The sequence below is a fragment of the Cryptosporidium andersoni genome, assembly GCF_001865355.1.
Source record: "Cryptosporidium andersoni isolate 30847 chromosome Unknown contig_28, whole genome shotgun sequence".
In the NCBI taxonomy this organism is placed as follows: domain Eukaryota; phylum Apicomplexa; class Conoidasida; order Eucoccidiorida; family Cryptosporidiidae; genus Cryptosporidium; species Cryptosporidium andersoni.
The window spans coordinates 261,092-277,445 of record NW_027122853.1 but is presented as its reverse complement, the minus strand read 5'-3'; the positions used below and the strand labels follow the sequence as shown (position 1 = coordinate 277,445).

General features: G+C 22.4%; 8 protein-coding genes across 8 annotated transcripts; 4 read left to right on the top strand and 4 right to left on the bottom strand.

Annotated features, from left to right (window-relative positions):
• Positions 1-5: 5 nt before the first annotated feature.
• Positions 6-1,439, bottom strand: cand_005540 (regulator of chromosome condensation family protein; the record flags this gene model as incomplete). Its single annotated transcript, XM_067210795.1, has 1 exon — positions 6-1,439. One exon carries the CDS (start codon positions 1,437-1,439, stop codon positions 6-8), a length of 1,434 nt encoding a protein of 477 aa, XP_067068002.1.
• Positions 1,440-2,021: 582 nt separating this feature from the next.
• Positions 2,022-4,208, top strand: cand_005530 (uncharacterized protein; the record flags this gene model as incomplete). The annotated part of the gene is made up of 1 exon (XM_067210794.1): positions 2,022-4,208. One exon carries the CDS (start codon positions 2,022-2,024, stop codon positions 4,206-4,208), a length of 2,187 nt encoding a protein of 728 aa, XP_067068001.1.
• Positions 4,209-4,351: 143 nt separating this feature from the next.
• cand_005520 (kinesin motor domain-containing protein) lies at positions 4,352-6,664 on the bottom strand (the record flags this gene model as incomplete). Its single annotated transcript, XM_067210793.1, has 1 exon — positions 4,352-6,664. One exon carries the CDS (start codon positions 6,662-6,664, stop codon positions 4,352-4,354), a length of 2,313 nt encoding a protein of 770 aa, XP_067068000.1.
• A 681-nt stretch (positions 6,665-7,345) lies between these two features.
• Positions 7,346-7,716, bottom strand: cand_005510 (SKP1 family protein; the record flags this gene model as incomplete). Its single annotated transcript, XM_067210792.1, has 2 exons — positions 7,346-7,592; positions 7,655-7,716. 2 exons carry the CDS (start codon positions 7,714-7,716, stop codon positions 7,346-7,348), a joined length of 309 nt encoding a protein of 102 aa, XP_067067999.1.
• Positions 7,717-8,169: 453 nt separating this feature from the next.
• Positions 8,170-8,579, top strand: cand_005500 (uncharacterized protein; the record flags this gene model as incomplete). Its single annotated transcript, XM_067210791.1, has 2 exons — positions 8,170-8,266; positions 8,347-8,579. The coding sequence occupies 2 exons, from the start codon at positions 8,170-8,172 to the stop codon at positions 8,577-8,579; spliced, it is 330 nt and encodes a 109-aa protein (XP_067067998.1).
• A 133-nt stretch (positions 8,580-8,712) lies between these two features.
• cand_005490 (GTP-binding protein RAG A) lies at positions 8,713-9,826 on the bottom strand (the record flags this gene model as incomplete). The annotated part of the gene is made up of 3 exons (XM_067210790.1): positions 8,713-8,810; positions 8,890-9,565; positions 9,635-9,826. The coding sequence occupies 3 exons, from the start codon at positions 9,824-9,826 to the stop codon at positions 8,713-8,715; spliced, it is 966 nt and encodes a 321-aa protein (XP_067067997.1).
• A 296-nt stretch (positions 9,827-10,122) lies between these two features.
• cand_005480 (uncharacterized protein) lies at positions 10,123-12,765 on the top strand (the record flags this gene model as incomplete). The annotated part of the gene is made up of 1 exon (XM_067210789.1): positions 10,123-12,765. The coding sequence occupies one exon, from the start codon at positions 10,123-10,125 to the stop codon at positions 12,763-12,765; it is 2,643 nt and encodes an 880-aa protein (XP_067067996.1).
• A 380-nt stretch (positions 12,766-13,145) lies between these two features.
• Positions 13,146-15,254, top strand: cand_005470 (uncharacterized protein; the record flags this gene model as incomplete). The annotated part of the gene is made up of 1 exon (XM_067210788.1): positions 13,146-15,254. The coding sequence occupies one exon, from the start codon at positions 13,146-13,148 to the stop codon at positions 15,252-15,254; it is 2,109 nt and encodes a 702-aa protein (XP_067067995.1).
• Positions 15,255-16,354: the final 1,100 nt, after the last annotated feature.

The following is a 16,354-nucleotide window of genomic DNA, read 5'->3' as shown; positions in this document are numbered from 1 at the left end:
TTTTTCTATACTTTTTTGATTTCTTTTTGAAGATTTTCTAATTCTCTTAATGCTATTTGTAATAAATTAAGTAATATAATATTATGTTCTTCTTTCCGTTTTAATTCACATAGTAAATAATTAATTTTTTCAGTATCTGTTATACAATTATATTTGTCCATATTATATTTAATTTTATTAGATATTAAATTATCAATAACTTCGGATACTTCAAAAAAATTCTCATCACCTTTATAATTTAAATTTGGAATTTTTTTTTCATTAAAATTAGTTGTAAGAGATGAATTCACTTTATTTATTAATAATTCAATATCTGATAATGCAATCGTATGTGTTTTACCACAAGATACTTGAACAATATTTTTATTCTGTAAAATAGGATGTAATGTAGGATCATTTGGTTTAGAATCTATAGTACCATGACCTAAATTTCTAGTTACACCCCAAGCATATACATCACCAATATTACTTATTACAACTGTATGAGAATGACCACAAGATATATTAACTGCAATAATAGAATTTAATTTTTCTACAAGCTTGGGAGATAAAATATCTGGTTCAGGACCATTATAAATATGACCTAATCTACCACCTTGTCCCCAAGTATAAACTTTTCCTTTTGTAGTTATTACAGCAGAATGTTGATATCCAAGTGATACTTCCTTAATAAATTTATCAGTTAGTGGTCCTTGTAAAAGTTTAGGGATATAAATATCTTCTTTTGAACCAAATCCAAGCTTTCCAAAGGCACCACCACCACAAAAATATACCTTTCCATTATTTAATAGAATTGCAGTATGATGACCACCACAAACAATATTTCTAACAGATAATCCCGCTAGAGATTCTATTAATTTTGGAGTATAGATATCATTAGTATCACCATGTCCTAATCTACCTTGCATCCCCAATCCCCAAGTATATGCTTTATTAAGATCAGTTAAACAAGCTGTATGAAAACTACCACAAGATACTTTTATTACTTTTTCATTTAATAATTTTTCAACTAGTTGAGGTGTACAAATAATATTATTATTTAAATTGACATTTAAAGATCCAATACCTAATTTTCCACTTTTATTACATCCCCATGTATATAATCTACCATCTTCTAATACAGCAGCAGAATGCCTATCTGAACATGATACATTAATGACATTTTTTATTGAAGTTATTATTTTTGGAATAACTACATCTTTTAAGTCACCAAGCCCTAATTGTCCACATCCACCATATCCCCAAACAATTAATTCTCCAGAATGGGTAATTACTGCTGAGTGGTGACCTCCACAACATACTTCTTTAATACTATTAAATGAATGTAAGCTCTCTATTAATTTAGGTTCAATATTAGATTCTTCATAAATTGCACCTAATTGGCCATATTCTGAAGATCCCCAAGCTACAACACCAGATTTTACTGATGCTTGTCCCATGTATATATGACAATGATATTAAGTCTAATTATATGATATTAAGAAAAGATCCTTAACTTTGTAAATAATAAGAATTTCCATATGAATATAGTAATTATGTAAATAAGACCAATATAAATATTAAGAAAATATTTTTAAGTTATAAAAGAATATCTTAATATAATTATTTACCTAATTTATAAATTATATTCAAATTTATACTATTAAAGGTCTAATTTTAAATTTCCATATAATCAATAAATCCTGTTTATAGAAGTTTTATTATTGTACTAAATTTAAGCGCCAAATATTGCAATACCTATTTTTCATGTATAGCCAACCTAGTATATTAGAATAGACCGGTGACTCTTGTAGCGGTATGTGGGAGTATGCAACACCTTTAGTGGGGATAAGTATTTGGAAGTACTAAAGAGAAAGAGGAAGAAAGAAAAGAAAGTGGAAAATAGAAAATAAAAAAAGTAAAAAAAAAAAAAAAAAAAAGGGAAAATAAATAACGAATAGATCTATCTCTTTTCTTTTTAATATCAGATTATATTTAATAGAGTATAAGAGATATGCTTGAGATATCTATAATAATAGTAAATGAGTGGAAATAAACTATTTAGCGGGGATCTTCTCCCAACATGGATTTTTTCAAAACTGAAAAATAATTTCAATAATGGAATAGACTTAATTGCAATTAATAAACTCATATTTGAATATGCATTTGACTTTAATACTATTTTAGAAATATCTCATGTAGATAGGAGTGGACTAATTTTCTATCGTAATTTCCAAAAAAACTTATTTAGATTAATTACTAAATTTGAAATATTAGGTAAACAAGAATGGATAAAAAATCCAAGTACATGGCTAATATGGCTATATATGGGAGGTAAAAGTGACATTAGTGATTCAACAAAAAAAAACAATCCAGTATTAATTCCACTAGAACCGACAATAACTATGGATATATTATTTAAAAAAAGAGATATATATCCAATATCATTACAAAAAAAACAATTAACTGATCCAATAGATAATACATTTTATTTATCAATTGAGATGTCTGCAATTTCCATATCAAAAAGTAGTAGAGTAAATTCAAATTTTAAAGAAGATGAGTTTATTCATACTAACAATATCATTAATGATATTACCAAAAAAAATGGACAATTTGAGTCTATATATGATATGCTCTTATATGATTCTATTATATATGCTTTTGAAATGGTATTTAATGATCCTTATAAAGGTTTATATGATGATGAAATTGAATATAAATTGATTGGTGGTGGTGATATAATTATTTATATAGATCCTAATAATATATATAATATTTTAAAACATAGAAATTTTGAAGAAAAAATGTATAATTTTTTTGGATTGAAAGATAAAGAATTGAAATTATCTTCTATTAGTGGTTGGAATGGATATTTTTTTAATGGAAAACTTGATAGATATTCAACAGGATTTTTACCCCAACTTGTTCTAAAATCAAATGAACTTTGGAATAGAAGTTATCGTATCCAATTTCCATTTTTATTATTATTACTTACTTCAACAATTTCACAGAGAAGGATAATACCAACCGATTTTACTACATTATATCAAGTAGTTATTTCATTACTTGATAATTATAATGAAGAATCTGTAAATCCAATTGATTTTATTAAATTGATGGAAATTGGTTTAAAATATAAAGCACCATGTATTATTTTTTTTCTTGATTCATCATTATTAAATTATGATTCTTTAGATGTTGTAATTAAGCAACTTTCAGATTTTGGATGCAATAGATTAAATTATTACTTAGGCACAAATTTTATAGATGAATCATATTCTGAAACTATTGTTAATTTAAATTGGTTATCTGAAGAATATAATGGAACACCAATATTTAAAGAATCATATAATACTAAATTTAAACCACCTTGGAGAACTTCTATAGAATCTTTAATATCAATATTTCAAAAAAAGGAAATAGATATTCTATCTAATTATAAACAACCTTCTATTTATAATAATTTAGATGAATATCTTAATTCTGGAATTAAAGTAGGTAGACATAGAGCAAGAATTATTGAGGATTTTAATGAACTTAGTAATGAACCACAAAGTGGATATATAACATTTTGTGATAAAGAAATTGATGTTACTGATTTAACTTCAACACTAAAACTTACAGAAATAATAGATAATATTGAACTTGAAACTGAAATTGATAGTCCAAGTATAGTAGCTTCAGGATTTGTAATGGGAATTCCATGTTTACCAAAGAATGCTCCAATTACTTCTCTTGGTTCAATTTCAGAAAGTTATCCACTAGGTGAAATTAATACTCAACGTCTATCAATCCCTGTATCTGAATGTACAGAAATTTATACTATTGAAAGACAAAATCGTTTTAGTTCTTGTAGAACACATAGCTCAATAGCAACAAGTTGGGGTACTCCAGTTCCTATTACAAGAACAATCCCACTAGATGATGTTTTAGGAAGAAGAAATGAACAAATTAGAGGTGAGGATAAAGAAACTTATGACCAATTGAATAATGTAAACTTCTTCAATCCAAAAATTATATGCAATAACGAAAATAACGAAAATAATGAACATAATGAACATAATGAACATAATGAACATAATGAACATAATGAAAGTAATAAAGACAATGAATCTTATAATATAAATGCCTCATTATTAGCTCAGGCCACATTAAAGTCATGGAAATATGTGCAATATGATATAGAAGATGGATTGGATGAATTAGAAGATGAGGCTCAATATTAACAAATATTTATAAATTTATAAGAAAAAAAAAAGTGGAAATGTCCGAAATATTTCAAAATCAGTATATATTAGTATTTTCTTAAAATTATTTAAATGCAATATTACGTTATATTTACTTATGACCAGTTATTAGATAAATAAGTTTATTCTAAACTTTTTATTGATGACTTTCCACCACCACCTTGAATACCCCTTACAATATTTGGAGGAGCAAGCTTTGCAAAAATAGGACGTAATTTAGAAATATTCTCAATAGTTTTTGTTAATGAGTTACATTGAGAAATCAATTTTGTATATTTTGCTTTAGCATCAATAAGAGACTTTTCTAATTGATTTATTCGTTCTTCTTTTCTTCTTAATCTTCTTTCATACAATTTTCCTTGTGATTTAAGCGTTAAATTTTGTTCAACAAGTTTTTGATATAATTGACTTAAATGTTCCATACTTGTATCTAATTGTGACATTTTTTGCAACATATCTTTTGCATCTTGATCATCTATATCAGCTTTCTTTATTACTTTCTGGTTTTCATTCAACTTATTTTCTAAATGAGCAATCTTAGCTATATTTTCATCAATTGCATTTAATAATACAGTTCTTTCTTTTTCCTCATCTTCACCTATGCAATTTGATAATAAATGTTGACGTAATAAGCTAATCTCATCTTTTAAAGTCTGAGTTAAACTTGAATTATGTTCATTACTAGATGTCAAGTTTAAAATACAATTATTTTTCATATTAGATACATTATCCAAATCTGAACTAGATAATTTATTTGTTAAATCCTCATTATTAGAAGATATTGTACATGCCTTTAATGAATCTATCTGTTGTTCAAGTTTCTGTCTCTGAATATGTGATTGTTCTAAATCACTTACAAGAGATTTATTTGTTAATTGTAATTGCTGTATCTTTTCATTTTGATCTTGTTGTTGATATTTTGATTGGTTCAATTCATTTGTAATATCATTTAACTTCATATTCAAATTCTCTTTGTCATCAGTAATCTGTTTAATAATATCTGATATTTCACTCAATTTTTGCTGTAATTGACTAATCTCTTCACTCTTTTGTTTTAACTGTTGTCTTGCTTCATCCAATTCATCTAATTCACTAGAAGAGTCAATCTCATCATCTTCATTTGTACTTCTTAATTTAAATTTATTTAAATCATCATCTTTATTAGAGGATTCAATATCTAAATTATTATCTATTTCTTTAGGATTTGGAACTTCTCCACCAAGTCGTTTTATTTCAGATTCAAGTAAAGTAATATATGTGTCTCTCTCAGATAATTTTTTCTGTGCTGCAGATAATAATATTTGTAATTGTTCAACAGAATATTGTTGATTAACCTTTGGTATATTCTTTACCATCTTTGCTCTTATTCCAAATCTTAATGTTCCAATTGTTTCTGCTTCATTAACTACACTAGGAGAACAGGTTACAATTAATGCAGTTAAAGAATTTCCACCTAATGAATTTTGTAAAATCCTTGTTAATTTAGAATCCCTATATGGAATATAATTTTTACTATTATCAGTTAAAGCATTTATTACATTTCCAAGACAACTTAATGACTTATTAATTGTTTTTGCTTCATCTAATGTAAGACCTTCTGCACCAGTCTTACTTATTTTTTCTGATCCTGCTAAATCTACTAAAAAAAGCCTACCAACTTTTACACTTGAATCAAAAACATTCTTTTGTTGTAATTGTAACATAAATATTAGATGAGATCTTGATGAATATGAATTCATATTAGTTGAAGCAACTGCTCTATGTTTATGACCTAAAGCCATTAATTCAAATACTTCTTCAGGAGATGTTACATAATATTCACTTAAATCTTTAACATATATACCATGTATTTTATCTTCATGTATCCTTAAATTATTTTTTGTACCACTAGTATCTAATAAATCACGTATACGCTCCATATACACTTCACAAATTGATACTTTCAATTGAAATTCAATATGTTCTTCTGCATTACTTATCATACCAAAAACATCATGTACCATCCTTGGAATTACTCCCATTTTTTCATTATCCCCTATAACACCTTCCATAGTAAATGTTTTACCACTTGATGTTTGACCATATGCTAAGACTGTTCCATTAATACCTTTAAATAATTGATCAACAATTGGTTTCGCAGCGGTTTTATATACATAACTTTGTGTAGTATCCATTGGAAATATATGATCTAAATAAAAAGTACGTTCCTTTGGATCATTCTCACCTTTTAAATCTGCTGAAGATGTTGTTATTTCAATACATTGCTCTGATTTTACACTTACACATAAAATTCCATTACCATTTGTTCTCTCTGCTTCGTTGGGAGGTCTTACACGGCAATATACATGAACACCTGTTTCATTCGTTACTTCAGAATTTGCCCCATTATTATTATTATTACTATTATTATTATTATTATTAATATTTTCCGACATTCTTATTTATTATCTCCTATATATACATATACTATTTAGTTAATTATATGTATATATTTCAAAATATATATATATATATATATATATATATAAATTAATAAATAGGCATGGAGATATCCTATAAAAATCAATATAATGAAAATGAGTTTAACTCCTTTCTAAATATTTCTTTTTGTGAAAAATTCAAACCCTCGTTCAGTAATTTTCTCCTTCTACATTTAGAAATTAAAATTTTTTCCTTAATCCATACAATTTACCTCCCCCCCTCCCCACCTACTTATTGCAACTTTTTCAAATGTTACAATAAAATGTATATATCCGCCCATTTCCCATTTTATTCGAAATATCCCTTAGAATAAAAATAATAATTACTAGAACTTTTTTCTTTTTTTTTTTTCATTACCCTTTTTATTTTTGTGTTTCTTTATAATTTATTTTATTCACTATTTATATATCCTATAACGATAAGTTCTAAATAGTTTCATATATATAATCAACACTTATTTTATTTGTATTAGTAAATATTATCATTAAATCTCAAATATTATGTATTGTTACATACTAGAATATTTTACAAATTAATATTGGACTATATTGTTATTTGGAAATAAATAATATAGTAATAAAAGAACAGGAAAGAAGGAAAGTGGAAAGGTTACTTGCTATCATTCTAATAATTTACTAAATACCCAATTTATCTGCAACTATTAATAGATCCATTACAATTGAATCATCAATATGAAAAGCTGGAGATGGCATGTTAATATTTGAATATTTATGCCTATATCCAAGATATTCAATAACTTTTTCCATCAATCTCGATTCAATATAATTAAATACAAATTTTTGCTTATCCTTAATCTTATCACGTATTTCTGGAATTATTATTGCAAGCTCACGCTTTATACGAAATACTTTATTGTCACAACTAATAGTAAAGCAGTAACTTTGTACTATTATTATTTATATTAGAGAAACAATATATCTTACCTTACAAGCTCTACTAAATCAAAAGATTCCGTTCCCTCTACTTCCTCCTTTGTATCTATCATTTAACATATTTTATTTTATTCTTTTATTATGAGATTCAAATTGTTTAGCTAGCGCTAATTAATCCTAACATATTTAATTAAAAAATAAGATAAATATATTGTTAATAATAACAATAAAATCTAATAATTTAAACTTAATATTAGCCATTATTTATCTAAAGAATCTTTAATTTGATACTTTATTATTATAGTTGAATTAAAGTATTTAAAAAGAATATTATAGGAAATACATCATAGTCACTTAAACAATTAGAATATTTAGAAATGTAATCAAACTATTTTCTCTCTAATTATAAAGATAGAAAAAATAATACAGTGAAGTTTATATATATTCCTTATATTTACCCTTCAATATTAATGATTATGTTCTAAGAATTAAAATAGGTAAATAGCGCGATTAGTCCTAGAAGTAACTTAAAATATAAATTTAGTAATTTAAATAACTAAATATAAATGTTAGAATTAGATATTAGGAAATTTCTAGACGAATTATTTTCAATGTTACAAAATAAGAAAAATACTCGTTCAATACGACTTTCTATTAAAAGATGTAAGTATAATTGTAATAAGATTTTATAATATTTGATCTTTTCTTCTTCTTCAATTTAATTTTTTAATATAATATTTTAGATTATCCTGAAATAAATGGATGTAGAAAAAAGAGGAGGACTCAAGAAAATAAATTAGAGTCATCTAATAAATTATCATCAAAATCTTTTAGTTTGATTAGACTTTCAGATGGTAAGAGGAGAAAATCAAGAACAATAATTAAATCACAAAGTGAAATTGAAGAAATTATTAATAATATTGGTAATTGTATAAGTAAATCAGATTACTTACGTAATAATAAATCTAAATCCTAAATATGAATAAATTTTGGCAATAAGGCTAGAATATGTATTTTTAATATTTTAGAATTTTAAATATTTTTTTTATGAATTATATATTTTATTAACTATAAATGTGCATTATATAATTATTTTAAATAATTAAAATTTATCCAGTTGAATCAATATCTAAATGAGATGCAATAATAGCTTCGAAATGATCTCTTGCATAATCAATATTATATAATGTTGCTGATGGTGTAGTATCTAAAAATAAGAATTATATATTATCCATATTAGGGAAAAAAAAGAAAACATCCCATATTATATTATTAAATTTACTTACCAATTCCTTTAATTACAACAAGAATATAAGAATTTCGAGTAAATCTTTCAATATAACTTGAAAATTTAGGAGTATGTAAAGAAAGACCTATAAAACTAGTTTGAGATTTTGCACAAGTTAATTTAAATTGTTTACATATATTAGATATCCTTTCAAATCTTGTCTTATCTTCTATTGAAAGTGATGAATTACTTGCATGTGATATAACAAGAAATGTTGATTTTTCAAAAATAACTAATTCTTGAGCATTACATACATCAGCTAATATTTGTAGATTTTTCTCAAGAAGTTCAACATTTGGTATAAGTGCATATACAATCTCACTCCATGCAGCAAATAGAGTTTCATCCCAAATAGTTGTTGGAAATATTCTATAAGATAATTGGTTTGAAAATTTACTTATTTCATTTTCATAATACTGTAAAACAGTTTTCCTTTCATATATAGATAAAATATCCATTTTATGTATTAAACAAAATAACCTTGCTTCAGGTGATAAAGCTTTTAAGTTATTAATTGTATTTCTAAAATAAAGGAAATCTTGTTCTAAATCTTTCATTATTTGTTTAGATGATGATTGATTAATTTTTCTAACTTCTAGTACATAAATCATTACTTCTGTACTTCTAAATATATGTTCTCTTTGACTTTCAAAATAGTTTTCCATAAAAATATCCTATAAATTATATTTTTACAATATATAATTAATAATACTTTCTTTTTCTTTTTTTTTTATTTGACCTACCTGTCCACCACAATCCCATAAGCTTAAAATGAGATTTCCAAAAAATCTTAAATGAGAATGTTCAATATTATTTGTAGCTGTAAGTCTACTAGTATCTCTTGGTAAATAATTTGCAAAAATGATACTTCTCATAGATGTTTTACCAGCACCAGCTCTACCCATTAATAAGACTTTTCTCCTATCAGAAGTCATCTATTTTTTTTTAATACAAAGAAGAATAGAACAGATTTTAGTTTAATATTGACTTAATATATATGTTTATATTATTAATAATAAAAAACTAACTATAATCAGATTTATATATTGTATGAATTTTCTCCTTCCTCTATCTTAATATTAACGAAAAGTAATATTAAGAATATTAGGGTTTATATAATGGCGCAACCCTAAACCCTAAAAAAAGGAAAACAGATTTAAATATCCTAATCATAAATAATTAATTCTTCTTAATTATTAATTAAATTTAACTATTTAGGAATGTATTAATAATGGAAACTAAAACTAAAGATGAATATAAAAAACTTGATGTATATAATACAACAGAATCTATAGATATTATCAATTTAATTAAAAATTATAATTTTTGTGATTCTTCAGATTCAGAACTTGGTGATTTAATAAATATAATTCTAGATAATTTAGCAAATGAAAATTTTCAATTGTCTAGTATTTTAAATGTTTTAAAAGAAAAGATAAGTATAAGAGATGATGGAACTTTATGTATATTTAGACAAAAAAATCCAAATTTTATTGATTTTTCAATTAATGATAGATCTTTTGATTCTAAATATTCTTTAAAAAAAGAACTTAGAAGGATATGTCAAGATTATAATATTAATTCTGAAATAAATTGTAAAGATGATATAAATTTATTAAAGTATATTTTAAAATTTCACCCAAAATATGATGGTAAATATAAACATCTAGAACAAATATTAATAATTAAACATCCTATTAAAGAATATAATCATATAAGGACATTTGCAATTAAGAATAAATCAAATGATGATAATAATATAATTATTCCTTTTAGTTATGTAACTTGTGTTAATAATATGGAATCTAAGTGGGAACAAGCTGGTAAGAAAATTATTAAAGTTATATCAACAATTATTACTATCTACCCAAGAGAAATTAATCAATACATAAATTTAATTCAATCTTTATTTCCCCCTACAACACGATTCTCAGTTGATTCTTTTATTATTTATATTAATATTGCATTATATAGTATAAAATTAATCCCATGTGTATCGTCAATGATTATAAAATATATTTTAAATCGTCTTGTTATAATAGATTCCGAAATTCATGTTAGTAATCCAAATATATGGACTGAAGAGAGATTTGAAAAATGGAGGCAGGAAGAATTACAAAATATTGTAATAAAAATAAAAAAAGGTGATTATAATAATATTAATGATACTCAAAAATATATTGAAGATATAGGATCACAAAAAATAAAATTTATAGATTTAATGACAGAAGAAGATATAGATAAAACAGCACAAATTTTAGATAATATATTACTAATTTTATATGAATATATTTTTGATATTTGTACTAAAGGAATTGAAAATCAAATTATTAAAGATGATAATGATAAAGATAAAGAAATATCTAAACAAGTAAATTTAAAAAGTGATAATATTATAAAGATAAAAAAATCAGAAATTTCAAAATATACAAGTATTTTATCAAGTAGTGATATTGAATCATCTGCTCCAGAAGATAATTTAACTAATGTTTCAGATAAATATACAATATATTGGGATAATGCAGCTAATTTAATTGAAACTTTATTAGATACATTTGATACATATATAATAACTGTTAATAAATGTCAATTTATTCAACTTATTCCAATTTATGCTATTAGTTTTCATGAAATATGGTGTGAAAGTTTTATGCAAAGATTATTTAAAAGATTATTTAAACCACATGAAATATTAATAATTAGGAAAATTGCAATTGATTATATTATTTCATGTATTTATGGAATAAAAACTGTTAATAATATGAAATTTATAATACCAACTATTAAATATCTATTACAATTTTTATATGAATTTATAGCTCATTGGAATTTAAATAAAAATAAAGATAATAAAAGAAATGATATGAAATTAAATAATTCAATAGATATACATCAATCAACAAATTTATATAGTTTATTTTGCTATGTTACTGAACGTTTATGTTGGTTATTTTATTTATTATATCCTATATTAATAAAATGTATTGATAATGGTGATATTGAAAATATTAAAATTTATATTGATCTTCTTTTTAATGATCGTAAAGGTTTTATTACATTTATTATATATGGTGATTTAAATCCTATAGATAATATTAATATTTTTATTTTTAATATATTTTTGGATTCATGTTCTAGAATTGTATTATATATTTATGAAAAAGATCCAACTTTTTCATTTAAAGAATATATATTAGCATTAAAATTATGGAAAAAATTAAAATCATTAATTATAGATAATAATCAATTAAACAAATTCTCATTTAATTCAAATAAATTAAATTTTTTAGAACAATTTTATAATAATATGCCAATTAGAAAAATGTTATTATGGCATAGTAAAAGATATACTGAAGAATTATATTCAGAATATATTGTTAATGAGTTAAATTATATGGATAGTGATATAATAAATATAGATACTCTTGATTTTCTTATTAATACATATGAAAATTATATAGAATCAGAAAATATAGGTAATATTAAAGATAATGAAGATGATAGTTGTTTTGAAAAAGTAAATCAAATTAATGATAAAAATAAAAATATAATTACAGAATTTATTACATCTCCTTATGGTAAAATGGAACCAGCTATTTTACCAAATCAATCATTATGGGAATATGCTTGGGGTGATGAAGTTTTACAAAATGATATATTAACACATGATTATTCTGAAAATTCAAAATATTCAAATAATAATAAATATAATAAAGAACACAAAAATTTTACTAGTAGATTATCATTGTTAAATATATTAACTTCTTCTATAGCATATAAGAGAAGTTTAGTACAAGTAAATAATAATAAACATAATTTAGATAACTCTAAAAGGAGAAAAAAAAGTTTATTAAGTAAATCTATTTTGGATTAGTTATAAATATATTAATATTATGAAATACTAAAATAATATAAAAGTTATTATTTCAATAATTATAATTTGTTAAGTAGATCAGGTTATTTGTAAATTTAAGGAATATTTATTAATTTATTAAATTTAAAATTAAACAAATAATTCTTTTTTATATATTATTTATTTAATTTAGTCACAATATTCTTAGTTATTTGTTTATAATGAGATCTACTTTTTTTCATTCTTACTAAATTCTGTATTATTTGTCTCTATAATATAAAGATTCACTTTTTTAATTTCTATACCTATCAAATATAGGACTTAACAAGAATAATTTACCTTTTTTATTAGCGGCTTTTATAACATTGAGAAATTTAATATTTAAATTCTTAATTAAAATTATGGATATTCTACCAGAATTTCTCGAAGATTTTACAAATAATGAATACTGGGAACAATTTTTTCTTAAATTAGATAAAAATAAAAAGGTAAATTTTGAATGGTATGGAGACTATAATTTGATTAAATCTAAATTACTTGAAAGCTTAAAATATTCCCATAATTCAAATAAATCTATAAATATTTTACATATTGGATGTGGCAATTCAAATATTCCATTAGAATTATATAATATTGGTTACCATAATATAGTTAATATTGATTTTTCACAAAATGTTATTGAAAAAATGAAAAAACTTTGTAAAGAGTATTATAAAATGAAATGGATTTGTTTAGACGTAGAAAATGATTTAGAAGATTTTGCTAATAAAGAAGAAAATAAAGGTATATATGATATAATTATTGATAAAGGTTTTTTAGATGCTTTTCTTTCAACTAATATATTACAAGGTACATACAAAAAACGTGGAACTGAATATTTTAAAATATGTTCCAAATTATTAAATAATAATGGTAAATATATTTTAATAACATTATGTCAAGAATATATTTCTAATGTTATTATTAGAAGTTTTTACAAAGAAAAAGTATATTTAAATATTTATCCATTATTTAATGTTGAAGATTCCAAATTTTTACCTTATTATATTGAAATAAATAAAATTGAAAATTCTAAAAATAATATAGTAATGTGTTTTTTAAATGATGATAGTTCATATATAAAATCTTCAAATTTTAATATATGGGTATTACCAAAACATATAAAAGAGATTTCAGCTTTATTTTGGAGTAAAAAACATATAAAAGATTATAAACCAGGTCAAATGATTGTATATTATTTAAATGAAAATGAAAAAAGTAAAGATAATGATTTTTATAAAATAGTAATTTATGATAATGAATTAGAAAAAATAGAATATCAATTAACAGCAGCATTAATTGTTCCTTTTGGGGAAGAATTAGATTGGTTATATAATACTAAAAAAGGATATCAGGAATTAGCAGAACAAGTAAAAACTAAACGTTTAATTATTATATCTAATCATATTTCTAATAAAATTATTTCAAATCTAGAAATTACTAATAAAATTTCTTCATATTTATCTCCATTAGCTTTAGAAAGTTCTGGAAAATTTCCTATACTTTCTATAGGAGATAATGGACATATTAAACGTAAATGTATAGCATATATAGAATCAGATTATTGTAAGGAGATACAAATATATGAAATATTATCTAAAAAAAGAAATTACAGACAAATGATATTTACATCTAATCCTCGTTTAATACAATCAGAAGTAACCATATTGAATTCAAATAATGGTAATATTGAATTTAATTATTTAAGCAAATTATCTGATTATTATATTGGTGTAATTTTAGCATCTAGTTTATCATTAATAAATATTAACAGATATAAAACTAGAACTCCTGAGATAATTATATTAGGATTAGGTGGTGGGATTTTAGCATCTGTATTTGGGCAATTATATACTATAGATCAATTAAATATAACAGCAATTGAAATAGATCCTAATGTAGTCGATGCTGCTATTAATTATTTTGGTTTATTTAGAAATAGAATAAATATTATTATTGAAGATGCATTTAAATATATAGAAGATATTTCTAAAATGAAACCTAATAGTACTGATATTATAGTTATTGATATCAATTCTAATAATATTGGGGATCCATTAATGTGTCCTGCAAAACATTTTATTGAACCATATTTTATAGAATTAATGAAATTATCTATTACTGAAGCTGGATGTATTATTTATAATATTTCTTGTCGTGATAAGGAAAGAAAATATCAAATTTATCAGGAAATTATTTCAAATGTTAATAAAAATATTATAAATAATTTTAATATGGAAAATAAATATATTGACTCTAGTTATAAATTAAATAATATAAATGAAGATAATGAATATTTCATTCAAGTAATACCTACAACAGAAGATGATGTTAATGAAATATGGGTAATTCAAAAAAAGTCTATATTTGAGTCATTAGAGAAGAAACATGAATATATAGATAATTTTATAAAAGATAATAATTTAACTAATTCTGAAGAAAGAAATAAATGGGTTAATAAGTGGAAATAATTGATCTAATATATTTTATACATTAATATATTGACTTATAAAATTACTTATTTTAATTTCAATTGATTTTTATTAATAAGAATCATCTTTATCTTTATAATCAAAATTTACAATATATGAAGTGAAATAATCAAAAATTGATTAAAAATAAAAAAAAAAAAAAAAGTAGCTACCTTTTTTATTTCTATTTAAATATCCTATTAATATATATATAATTTGTTTTTAAATTAATAATATAAAGTCTTAAAATTGAATTTACTTTATATTATCAATATTCAAGCAAAGGATTTATTAAATTATGAAATATTAAGATACATCTGATTTTTACATTCAACAATCTAAATATTTCAACTGAATAAATTACTAAACTAATATACTATTGTATTTAGTGAATATTTTATTATTTTATTATAGACAAACTTAAATATTAAATCTGTCTTAATTTCTTAGTTAAATCTTGTTTTTCTTTCATCATGTAAATTTTTTATATAAAATTAAAATCTAAGATTTACTATTGTAAAGTATTTGAATTTATTAAATATATAAATACTAGATAATTACATTGTATAAATCTTCTAAAAATACTTTATATTACTATAATAAAAATTATTTTCTTTTTTTGTAAAAATTAGTATTGTACATTTACAGTATCTTAAAAAAAAATATCTCATTATTAATAAATCATAATTTATTACTCATGACCTAATATGAATTACTAAATTTTTAGTTTCTAATCATTTATAGGGATTAATAACAAATAATTATTTAACCTATATTATAATTCATTGTAAAAGAGACTTATAACTTAAATAATTCAAATATACTATGTAGATACTTTTTTTTTTCCTTTATGAAATATATTTTATGATTATAAATATAAAATTAAGAGTATTTTATAATAATTATTTTAATTAATAATACTATATTCTTTAATTATAACTATATTTTTTTTTAAATTATCTTTAAAATATAATCTCCTATATCTCTATTCTTTCAAATTCTGAAATACTTATCAATTAAATAGTTATGAGAAGTTTTAGAATATACAAGTTAAAATGATACTATACTATATATATATATACATATATATATATTTTTAT